Below are 11,806 nucleotides of genomic sequence, written 5' to 3'. Positions count from 1 at the left end.
ACTGTTAGCTGCCTAAAACTGAAAGGCCATAGAGCCAAATAAATTTGTTTGAGGCCATAGAGCCAAATTAAAAAAAAAGGATTATATGTCTAAGATAAGTTTTTTCCGAAGCTATACACCTAATTCTCCCTTCTAAAGTTATTGAGCTTCATGAGCTGCTGCCTCCAATGTTGGACCATCTAAGGCCCTGTTTAGTTCCACACCTAAAATTTTTTCATCCATCCCATCGAATCTTTGGACACATGCATGGAATATTAAATGTAGATAAAAAAATAAACTAATTACACAGTTTGGTTGAAAAACGCGAGAGGAATCTTTTAAACCTAGTTAGTCCATGATTAGCCTTAAGTGCTACAGTAACCCACATGTGTTAATGACAAATTAATTATGTTTAATAGATTTGTCTTGCCGTTTCCAGACGAACTATGTAATTTATTTTTTTATTAGTTGTTAAAAACCCCTCTCGACATCCTTCCGATATATCCGATGTGACACACAGAAATTTTTCATCTTCAATCTAAACATCTAAACAGTACTTGCCACTCGTCTTTATGTGGTATCGGTCGACACAAACAGATTCCACACGGGAAACATTGGCAATGCACGTGCGGGAAACGCACACAGCTGACAGCTCCCATCGGGACATTCCGGACCGGAAGATTTCCGGGCGGTTATGCACTATGGGCCGCCACAACCGTTCTAGTCATGGCCCATGTCCACCGACGAAATCGAGGCCCGATGGGCCAGCACCCGAAGATATCCGTTTAGGTTAGGCCCGAGATCCACCCACCCATACGTCGAGCTCTACTCACACAAAGGAACAATCGGCCGCCGGCCACCGGCCGCCGCCATCGAGACGCCGACGCCGACCTCATCCTCCTGCGCAGCAGGCCCGCAGCCGGACGCTCTCTACTGTTCTTCCTCCGTCGTCTCCTCCCGCCCCCCGCTTGCTTTGAATCCCCTTCCTCTGCTCCGCCACCACGACGCGCCGACATGTCTGTCTTTCCCTTCTCCCTTTCTTGTTTTCCTCTCGCGAATCGCGATCCGTTTGGTTCCTATTTGTATGTAGTGCTATGTTGGCGCTCATGGACCAGAGCTTAGGTATTTGAGGAATTAGGATGTTATAGGGATAATATTAAGGTCATTTGTCACTTTGTTTATAGCTGAAGGCTAGGGAAGAAGCTATTGTTCTGCTCAAGTTGCTCTTGATTGCAATACTGACATTGTTTAGTCAATGTCTGAATTAGACCGTGCGAAAAATATTATTTTTGTTCTCTGGGCATGGCCACTACATTTCTAAAAATTCCTCTTGTTGAAATGCCTGCAGGACTGGGTCTTCTAAGAAGCATGAGCTCAAATCTAAGCAAAAATTGGAAAAGAAGCTCAGTTTTTACACAAGTAGGTGTGACCTTATGTTAAATTGATGATGTTTCCTATATATGTTCCTGATTCATAGATTCCGTCATGCTGTTCTTGTCATATGTCTTTCACTGCCTGTATAGTTAGATGTATGTAAGCCAGACATGTGCAGGTAGTATTGTGTTGAGGGTTAAAGTTTGATAGTATGGAAGAACTGACTGAAGTGCTGACCTTAGGATAAAGGCTTTGGCTTTTGCCATAGCAACTTTCTGCTATTGTTGAACATACTTTCTTTTGAGAAAGGGCAGTACCTCTTGCAATTCACTAAAGAAGAATGGAAATTGCATCAAATAGTTAGCATAACAGAAATTTTCAGCAAAGTTAGTACTTGGGTGGCCTTCATTGTTCAACCCCCCAGTGGTTAGGCATTTAGGGGTTAGTTTGTCGTTGCAAATGCCCCCTTGCTAGTTTCTACCCTGCTCGCAGCAAAGGAAATAGCATTTCCATTCTTCACTTTTGATGATTTGCATAGTGTAATGTAGAAGAAGAGCTTAGCTTCATATACTGTATTCCACATACTTTATGAAATTTATCTTATAAGTTATAACATGACCTTTATCAAGTTGGGTCTTTCATGCATGCGTTCCATTTGCATTTCCTTATCTTCTTTTTATTTTTCATAATAACATGGCCTATTTCATTTACCATAATTTGTGCTCTAACTCTTTAAAGTGTTATTTTGTTATTTCAGAAGTAAAAGATGCAGTTACTTCCTTAAATGCTAAGAAGACTATCAGTAAGGTACTCAAACTACGCTCCTTCATTACCATATATAATTCATTTCTTCTGTCTTTTCCATGTCTGTTAAACTCTGCAGTTTTGAATATTAGTTTTCTGCCCACACAAAGAAAATCATATTGTGTACCGCCCTGCCAATTGTGAGGAGTCATTTTGTTCAATGTAAACGTCTGTTAAAAGTTTTTATGTAAACTCCTAAAGTTCTAATCACCTCCTTTTCCTAGAAGTTAGGGTATACTACAAGTCAACTCACAACCATATTCAATATTTTAGTATTGGTTAATTTGTAGTATAGGTTTTCTGAAGGATACCACACTTTAGTTACAGGGTCAGATGCCCTGACAATTGGATGTCATCATGTGCATTCGCTTGTTTACTAAGTAATTCAATATAGGGTTTCAGTGTTTATATCAGTTAAACATAGGCTTGCTCCTAAATGTTGATGCCTTAAGGCTTGAACCTCATATTCAACCTGCATAGGAATTGAGTACAACCAGGTTTACCAGGCCTAATTTTTGTGAATTGTGCTGAAGAAAAACACAAGTTTAGAACTTCGATCTCAGTCTTTTCCTAGAAACATCCAAACAATGTGAAAAGCAGTTAGCGCTAGTATTAGCTGCTCATGGCTGAGTCGAAATGGACATAATCAATATCAGGTTTCTAAATGTTCTTGCAAGAATTCCAGAATGAGCTATGATTGATTGTTTCCAGATTGTTTTGCAATTCTCGTACTGGTAGATATTCCACCTTCAACATAGATGTAATGACCACAACTTAGCATCTGAGGTCAATACTGTATAGGTCTATAGGAGAATCACTTTACTATTTTAAGAGCATGATGTTAAATGCATCTGTTGCTAATCTGAAGTTTACAGTTCTCCCTTGTATTTTCATAATTTTTCAAAAAAGATAGTATGTACATGAGAATTAATTCAAAATATATGTACTTGTATGGTCGAAAAGTGAAAAAGACTTAGTGTGTCCGGGTCATTCACACGTAGAGTATCACTTAGAGCAGTTGCTCAGATGCGACCATTGCTCTAGCAATGGCAGCATGTCCACCAAGTCAGGGATTAGGAAAATTGCCTAGGTTGATACACTGGAAAAATTCCATTTGTGATGGAAGATGTATTTTTTTTTGTTGCACAGTTCATAGTATCAATAAATCATTTAAATTTCAAAGTCTCAGTGACACAGTTTGGCTCTGTTGTAATAAGGGCCTGTTTGGCTCTGTTGTAATAGGCGTATTGGATCTAATTGTAATAAGGGCCCATTTGGTGCGGTTTCTCCACGCGCGCTCCACGACGCCGTACATGAAAACGATTCCGGCTCCAGCTCTGCGCTTTGCTTTTGCTGGTTAGAAGCACTTCTCCACATGAGGGCGTTTGGTGCGGCATCAAACGGGCCTTAAGTCCTTATTCGCGTGTGTTTGGTCAATCTGATGGCATCACACCAATTTCCAGTATGTGTTACACCATTCTATGTGTTCCTGATGTAGTGAATAAATGATGCAGAAGAGCAATATTCTAATGTCATTCACATGTTCATTTATATGCATGCACCATAAAAACAAATACATGTAACCATAAACAGATTTTTAAAGTCATGATTTGTCATGTTCGCTTAGCTAGTTATATGTTTGCGATATTTTTTAGAGGAAGGTCTACTCCATCCCAAAGTAGACTCCTGCAGCTTGGCATATATATTTTCTTTTGTATTGCTATCGCAGTGTGCACCATACGCATTTGATATGGATCCAATATGTAAATTCACATGCACTTGTCATTATATATTTGTGTAATTTGCATTTCCTTTTACTTTTTATTATGATGGCATTGTCTTACTGTCTGTTTCAATTTTTTTTTTTTTTTTTTTTGTGAGCAGAAAAGTAAACAGAGTCGGCGCCAGAAGAAACTGAAAGCATATGATCTCTCGGCACTGTCAGAGTTCCTCCCAGAACCAGCTGCACCAGAGCAGAAGACTGAAGGAAAGCTGAACTGCAAGTCAAGACAGACATTAGTGTAAATCCTCCCTTCTTCCTTGCTTCAGGTCGTCATGTTTTTCAACTATAATTTTGGGCTCTAAACCCTAATCTCTTGTCCAGGGTACGGGAGTCTGCCCGTCTTAAGGCTGTACTGGACAACCCGCAGTTTCAGCTTGACCCATTCGCCGCGATCCATCAGCACCTGCTAGCAACTCAGCCGCCTGCAGCTGCAAAGGACAGTGACGTGGAGAAGCAGGGGAAGACGGACTCCAAGGACAAGAAAAGGAGGAGGAAGAAGAAGGGTGCGTCGTCAAGCTCTCAAGCAATGGATATCTGATTGTATTCGTTCAGTAGTAACTTGGTTCGATGTCGATGACTGCCCGTGTTCCATTAGATTAGAAGGACGGAGCTCATCGAAGTTTGATATCAGTGGTTGGTATAGTTTGTGGTACCAGTAGAGGTAGCAGATCTTTTTTCCCCCCTCTTTGGGTGGCCTTTTGACTGATATTTGTTGAATCGGTGTCTTTGCTTTGACGATTTGGATATGGTTTTAGCTGAAAACCTGGTGTTTCAGTTCCGATTAAAGCCTGGTTGCATGGAAATGATTCCGAGCCTTCTAGCTAGTTCCTTCTGTTAATTTGTACTAGCGCGGGCTAACCGAAGGGGGCCTAATTTATCTAACCGACGAAATCCAAAACTGACGAGGCCCAGGCAACAGAAACCCAGGCAACACGGAAGCAAGGTTTCCTTGGCAGGACGTGATCCTAACGTACGTAACATCGTCGTCGGCAGTTGGGTCGTCCCCCCCAGAAATAGGGGGAATCCAGTTAGCAGGTTGTTAGAGCTAGCTAGATACCTGGCACATATATATATATATATATATATATATATATATATATATATATATATATATATATATATATATATATGAGAGGTACTCATCCAGAGTCCAGATCCCGTATATTCTCCTTGTGCCCAACTGAAGTGACTGCGTCCTCTCGATCTCCCTCAGTCTCTCTTGTGCCTTTGGGGGAACGTGTCGTCGTCGATCGGAGGTCGAGATGGCGCCGCCGTCGAGCATGTCGACGGAGAAGGAGGAGAAGGCCATCGACGACTGGCTGCCCATCACCTCGTCCAGGAATGCCAAGTGGTGGTACTCCGCCTTCCACAACGTCACGGCCATGGTCGGCGCCGGCGTGCTCAGCCTGCCCTACGCCATGTCCGAGCTCGGATGGTACGTACGTTTGATCCGGCGCCCGGCGAGATGCATCCACTGATCTGATCTATTATTATACATATAATACGTACTACATTCCTGTTAGAAGTAACTAATTATGTACTCCTTGATTATTGAGGGAGACTCGAGATAACTAGATTATGAATCATTTCGTCTAACATTTCTAGAATAGTATCAGATATTTATATCGTTTGAGGGTATTTTTAGTTTTTAGTAAAAACAAAGCTAAGGAATAAACAGGATGATAATATTTTTAATTAGGTCACATTCATTGGACAGGATATTTTCTTTAAAATGGATGAAGATGGTGTAATCGAGGCATATCCATGCTCTATAAAAAGTTTACGACTAAAATAGTCAGACAACATATATGCCTATATTCAAACTATTTAGTCATAGTTTCTATCTTAATATTTGAATTTAAGACTTATTATATTATTTAATGCCTTCATACCGAATTCCTATCAATTTTAAAATGGTTTATCGAATTGACAAATGGTTTCATCAAACTGTATACTATTTTTTTTGTTGGGCACACCCTTTAGTCAAATCTAGGTCCCTCACTGCATTCATCTCCCAAGAGAAGACGAGAGATTTAATTATTTTGCCTTGCATTGTGATGTGACTGACACCGATTAATTCATGGATCTGAAATTCTGAATGCATATGCAGGGGCCCCGGCGTTGTGGCCATGCTCCTGTCGTGGGTGATCACCCTGTACACGCTGTGGCAGATGGTCGAGATGCACGAGTGCGTCCCGGGGAAGCGCTTCGACCGCTACCACGAGCTGGGCCAGCACGCCTTCGGCGACAAGCTGGGCCTCTGGATCGTCGTCCCGCAGCAGCTCATCGTGGAGGTCGGCGTCTGCATCGTCTACATGGTCACCGGCGGCAAGTCCTTCGAGAAGTGCTACGCCGTCTCCTGCCCGGACTGCAAGCCCCTCAACACCAGCTCCTGGATCATGATCTTCGCCGCCATCCACCTGCTCCTCTCGCAGCTCCCAAACTTCAACTCCATCACGCTCGTCTCCCTCGCCGCCGCAGTCATGTCGCTCAGGTACGGTCTGTCCACTTGAAAAATGGTTATTTGGATCGTTCAGATCATCATCACATGCATGCAATATATACATGTCGTAGCTACTCTACGATCGCATGGGCGGCGTCGGCGCACAAGGGGCGGCACGCCGCCGTGGATTACAGCATGAAGGCGTCCACGGCGACGGGGCAGACGTTCAATTTTCTGAGCGCGCTGGGGGACGTGGCGTTCGCGTACGCGGGGCACAACGTGGTGCTGGAGATCCAGGCCACCATCCCGTCCACGCCCGACAAGCCGTCCAAGAAGCCCATGTGGCAGGGCGTCGTCCTCGCCTACATCGTCGTCGCCATCTGCTACCTCCCCGTGGCGTTCGTCGGCTACTACGTCTTCGGCAATGCCGTCGACGACAACATCCTCATCACACTCGAGAAGCCACGCTGGCTCATCGCCATGGCTAACATCTTCGTCGTCGTCCACGTCATCGGCAGCTACCAGGTCCCAAAATTTCATACCGCACAGCTACGTACCTTAATTAATTCCTTCCTTGTGATAAATCCATCCATGACACATTTATATATATAATAATAGATCTACGCCATGCCCGTGTTTGACATGCTCGAGACGTTCCTGGTGAAGAAACTCCGGTTCAGGCCAGGCCTGCCTCTCCGTTTGATAGCGCGCTCACTCTATGTTGGTGGGTAGTACTTGTATATATATCAACGCATTTATTAAATGACCTGATTATATACATAGTGATAGTGTAGTGACCAAGAAAACCTGCCTATTATATATAGCTAGTGTCGTTCATCATTTATTGGTTGCTCCGATCATCCATTTACTTGTGTCGTCGTACGTGCAGTGTTCACAGCTCTGGTTGGCATCGCCGTGCCGTTCTTCGGGGGGTTGCTAGGGTTCTTTGGTGGCTTTGCATTTGCGCCGACAACCTACTATGTGAGAGATCCTTTAGAATTTTCTATCTGTTTGCTTCAACCCATTATTTTCTAAGCACTTCATGTTCTTGTGATGTACTCATAACTAATTTTGACTGAACCCAAATCAAACTACTGCACGACAACCAAACAGCTTCCCTGCATCCTATGGCTCAAGATTAAGAAGCCAAAGACGTTTAGCCTCTCATGGTTCATCAACTGGGTACGTCATTATTTCACAGTATTTTTTTTCTTCTTTTAATACCTCAAGAATAGAATGTATTGACGATGCATTATTATTCATGCATGTGATTTGGGAAAATCTTTGATATACAATGCTAATAAATAAATGGGGTGCCTTTGACATGACCTGCAGTTTTGCATCATAGTTGGCGTGCTCCTGACGGTGTTTGCACCCATTGGTGGCCTCCGGTCGATCATCGTCAACGCCTCCACCTACAAGTTCTTCTCGTGATTGATTATTCCATTCGTTACCCAAGAGTTTATTAGATATCTAGCTAGATAAACATAAGCAAGTAGCTAGAGGTTTAATCGATCTACTTATCTGTGTCAAAAGGCAAGGATATTATTATATGCCATATGGTGTGTGTGTGTGTGTGTGTGTGTGTGTGTGTGTGTGTGTGTGTGTGTTCAATTTGCATTGGATATGGATGGATGATGGCACTCGGTTTAATTTGTGCTATGGCTAAGTCGATCTCATTCGAGTTTCGATAGGATAGTGATTAATTTTGCCTTCGATCATTTTCCAGATTTCAGGTCATACTGCCTGTGTTTGGGCTGATAATCATACCCTGTAAATTCATCATTATTAGCCAACCCTGCACTTACATTGCATGGCTGAGATGGTGATAAATGACGAGCCTGCACACGACTGAGATGGTGATAGATGACGAGCCTAAAATTGTACTGTGATGCACAAATGTGTTGCGTCGTTAACGAACGTGCTACCACACCCAGTTCTTCTACTCCAATTATCTTGGTTCTGCACTAACTATCTCCATTCTCACGTATAGATATGTACTAGGAAATATACCCGTGCGTTGCAACGGGAGAAGAAAAAAATATCAAATGTCAAGTATCAGCTGGCACAACACATGAAGAGCCAAATTGGGAAAGTACTTCTCGATAAGGAATAAAATTCCTATGACATATGTATGTCACAAATTCAGTAGGAAGCTTTTCTAAGACGCATCCAAGCAATCTAAGCATCAGAGACATGATAATCCACTAAATAAACTTGCTTCATGACTTTATTATATTCATCCAACATTTACTGTATGTCCTTGCAGAAGTACTAACCAAATAAAATCAAAGCATGGCCATCTGAAATGGTCAGCAAACAAGTTGCAGAATATTTCTTTTTTTTCCCTCCCAAACATAAAGTTAAAACTATTTTCATGTGTGATGTTGGGAAAAACTGAATAGCATTCTTACTTTCTTAGGCTAACCGTCTTGTAAGGAATTGTACTCAGAGATCGTTGGAATAGCAATCAGCTAATCAATCACCATAGGATCAACCTATTTATGACCAAGGGATTCCTTGGAGGGATGCATAGACAGAACTTGAGGAAGAATATGTTGAGCTCTGCGGTCATGAAGACAATACATAGGAATAGATTTGGTGAACCACAACGGCTCCATGAAAGGACGCCACTGATCTTTATCCCATTGTGCAGCAGCAAACCGGCTCAACAACCTTTCACCTTCAAGCCAAATGGAGTAAAAACCAGTCTTCACAAATTGCTTTCTAGTTCCAATATCAATTTACACTGATCTTCCTAATCTATAGCACAAGGGGCATTGGAATTTAAAAAGAAAAAACATCTTAATTGTATTAGTAGTTCCACAACCATGATACTAATCCATGGTCAAATTTATTTTTTCGAAAACATGCAGACATACACCATGGTGCAGTTCAGATTTTTTTTGGCCAGATCGTTAGAAGATGAGATTGCTGGCGAGATCTCACCTAAGCTTTGTCACTAACCGTAGTGTCTGTTATTTCTACAATGAATGGCTGTCTTATTCTGAGATGACCAAATCCTCTGGTTTTACCAGTTCATTGGAAACTTGATGAACCGCTAAGCTTTTGCACAATACAAAGACAAACTAATTAGTATAGGAAAAGCAACAGACCAAATGAGTACAATCAGTCCCCCCTGGAAATTAGTATAGGACAAACTGAAAATATGTGAATAACCAGATAAAAGCAACCAATCAATATTACTTTCCTGGAGAAGTGTTAGCTGTTCCAAAAGCATGGTGGTCTAATCAGTCACCACCCTGAAATTTCATAAAAAAAGCATAATGGCCTTTATATGAACCTTTTTTCAGTTAGTGAAGGGAGCATAGCATTACATGAGTAAAAGCATGTGTTAGTAAAATACTTTACCTTTGAAACACAATAGTAAGTCCTGATTCGTGCATGCATCCTCATCCTCCAAAGATGTATTCACAGTCACTACAAAACAATAAAAACTGGAAAACAAACAACCTATTGGAATTGGTTAACACTTGTTTTTTCTGTTTTCTTCTTCTTTCTTTGTTCTCTGTAAGTGTTCTTGTTCTTCAGTTTTAGTAAAGCTCCTGAAGAGGCCACCGGCCACTCCAGTTTCATTAAAAAAAGGAAAAACAGAAACTGGACAGACCTTTTTTTATTCAGTGGAACTGTTGCTCCATTCTGAGGGATCTCATCCAAATTTTCCGATTATACAAGCATGAGATCCCACTTAAGATGAAAATCTCCATCCAAGAAGAAATCTCTCTACCCAGTCTTCTCTACCCAATTCAGGAGTAGCATCCTCAAAAATAGTGTGGCTGCAGAGTCAATGAAGAGGAAGAAATAGCAACTTCAAGAGGTAAACCTTGCTTGCTCAAGCGAGATGAGGAACTTCTGTACTTAAGCTCGGCAAGATCAGGATTGTTTAGCTCGGCGATATAAGCAACAGTTGACAATTTGGTATTTTCTTTGAGGGTGGACTGTGATTTCTTTCTTTGATATGCTTCACAATATCTAATTCAAAACCTTCCAGATATCTAATTCTCTATTGGGTTAAACTCCTAGCTAAATCTGCTAGGCCATCCTAAAGTCTTTTTCTCCCCTCTTTTCTTCTCTCGTAGTTTCCAAACTTTTCTTACCTTCCATTAGTAATGTACATTATGTACAATACATATAATAATACCACAGTAGTGGAAGCAACTACTGTATATGTTTTCTGTTTCCACAACAATTTGAGCAATGCGAAAGACTTGTCTTTTCATCCTGTGTTTAGAAACACTGAGTTATTTGCATCTAACTCTAGAGCCTTGTCTTTTCATCCTGCATTTACAAACATTGAAAAGTTATTTACATCTAAACTCTAGAGCCTAGCAGGTAGGGTATCTTCAGAAACATATGGCAGAAACTCGGGCTCCCTTTTCCATGTTTCACTCTTACCTGCTTACAAAGAAACCAGAGAGAAGAAACATACTTAGTTGTAAATTTGAGGTGATAACGACTCGCAAATTCAGCTGTGACATTTGTAGAAGCGGTTCCTTTTGCTTCTTTTGATCAGGCTCCTTCCTTTTCATGTATGCTTGGAAATTGTCCCAAAGTTAATGTTTTTTACACAGCTACAACAAATAAAAAGAGAAACACATATTCATTTGTGCATGCTGAGAGATACCAAACAACTTGACTAATGTTTCAAGAAGGCAAATTAATCAAAGTGAACTGCTGGAAGCATACAACGAGTCAGCAAAGTAAAGCTATAGATGCACCTGCACAGGAGCAGAGGCAGCTTTGCAAGTTCCTTTCAGCTTCTACGCTGTAGAAAGAGCAAGAGAAATTACAAGATTTACTGATTCTTTAAAAAGAGAAAGACTAAATTCAGTGAATGAGACTGCCAAAAAATATATACAGGAAAGCTAAATGCAGAGCGGAGGGGTCAAATTGCAGGATCATACAAACCTGAGAGAAAGCACCTATATTTTAGGATTCAATGTCTACATAGGATTTTTAGTAGAGGCACTTCAATGGGAGAACAATAACCATCAAAAACCATTGCAACCATAGATAAAAAATATACTGGAAAATGTAAATCCAGAGTTATAGTAAATCAGAATGCTAATATTAATTAGTAAACCAGAGTGCTAATATAAATTAGTAAATCGGAGTGCTAATAAATGGGGGTTTGCATGAAACCTTAATAATCAATGGGGAGAGAACAATAACCATCCATAACCATGCCAACCTTATATCAGAGTGCTACCATGATGCTTTGCTCTGTTCTGATTTATGTTAGATTATGGCTACCAAATTAGAAGTAGTTACTAAACCAAGTCTTACATACAATCATAAAACTATAAAATAAAAACAGAATGGCTGCGGTATTAGAATAGAAAATAGAACGTTGTGTAAAGTTGTGTAAAGAGCTACGACAACATGGATTTTCTTGTTGAAAG

At 41.1% G+C, this 11,806-nt stretch overlaps 2 protein-coding genes across 2 annotated transcripts; both read left to right on the top strand.

Annotated features, from left to right (window-relative positions):
- LOC8061224 lies at window positions 780-4,743 on the top strand. The gene is made up of 5 exons (XM_002443082.2): window positions 780-995; window positions 1,328-1,398; window positions 2,111-2,160; window positions 4,042-4,178; window positions 4,262-4,743. Coding segments are annotated over exons 1-5 (477 nt in total). The 5' UTR covers window positions 780-993; the 3' UTR covers window positions 4,479-4,743.
- LOC8061223 (lysine histidine transporter 2) lies at window positions 5,095-8,081 on the top strand. The gene is made up of 7 exons (XM_002443081.2): window positions 5,095-5,375; window positions 6,051-6,434; window positions 6,515-6,908; window positions 7,002-7,107; window positions 7,273-7,364; window positions 7,497-7,565; window positions 7,719-8,081. Exons 1-7 carry the CDS (start codon window positions 5,203-5,205, stop codon window positions 7,815-7,817), a joined length of 1,317 nt encoding a protein of 438 aa, XP_002443126.1. The 5' UTR covers window positions 5,095-5,202; the 3' UTR covers window positions 7,818-8,081.

This window comes from Sorghum bicolor, chromosome 8, assembly GCF_000003195.3.
Source record: "Sorghum bicolor cultivar BTx623 chromosome 8, Sorghum_bicolor_NCBIv3, whole genome shotgun sequence".
NCBI lineage: Eukaryota > Viridiplantae > Streptophyta > Magnoliopsida > Poales > Poaceae > Sorghum > Sorghum bicolor.
Note: the sequence above shows the minus strand (reverse complement) of the source record. Positions and strands in the feature narration are given on the sequence as shown.

Coding starts and splice junctions, on each gene's coding strand:
- LOC8061223 (XM_002443081.2), top strand. CDS start 5,203: ATGGCGCCGCCGTCGAGCATGTCGACGGAGAAGGAGGAGAAGGCCATC. Junction 5,376..6,050: donor GCCATGTCCGAGCTCGGATG/GTACGTACGTTT, acceptor ATGCATATGCAG/GGGCCCCGGCGTTGTGGCCA. Junction 6,909..7,001: donor ACGTCATCGGCAGCTACCAG/GTCCCAAAATTT, acceptor ATATAATAATAG/ATCTACGCCATGCCCGTGTT.
- LOC8061224 (XM_002443082.2), top strand. Junction 1,399..2,110: donor GAAGCTCAGTTTTTACACAA/GTAGGTGTGACC, acceptor TTGTTATTTCAG/AAGTAAAAGATGCAGTTACT. Junction 2,161..4,041: donor CTAAGAAGACTATCAGTAAG/GTACTCAAACTA, acceptor TTTTGTGAGCAG/AAAAGTAAACAGAGTCGGCG.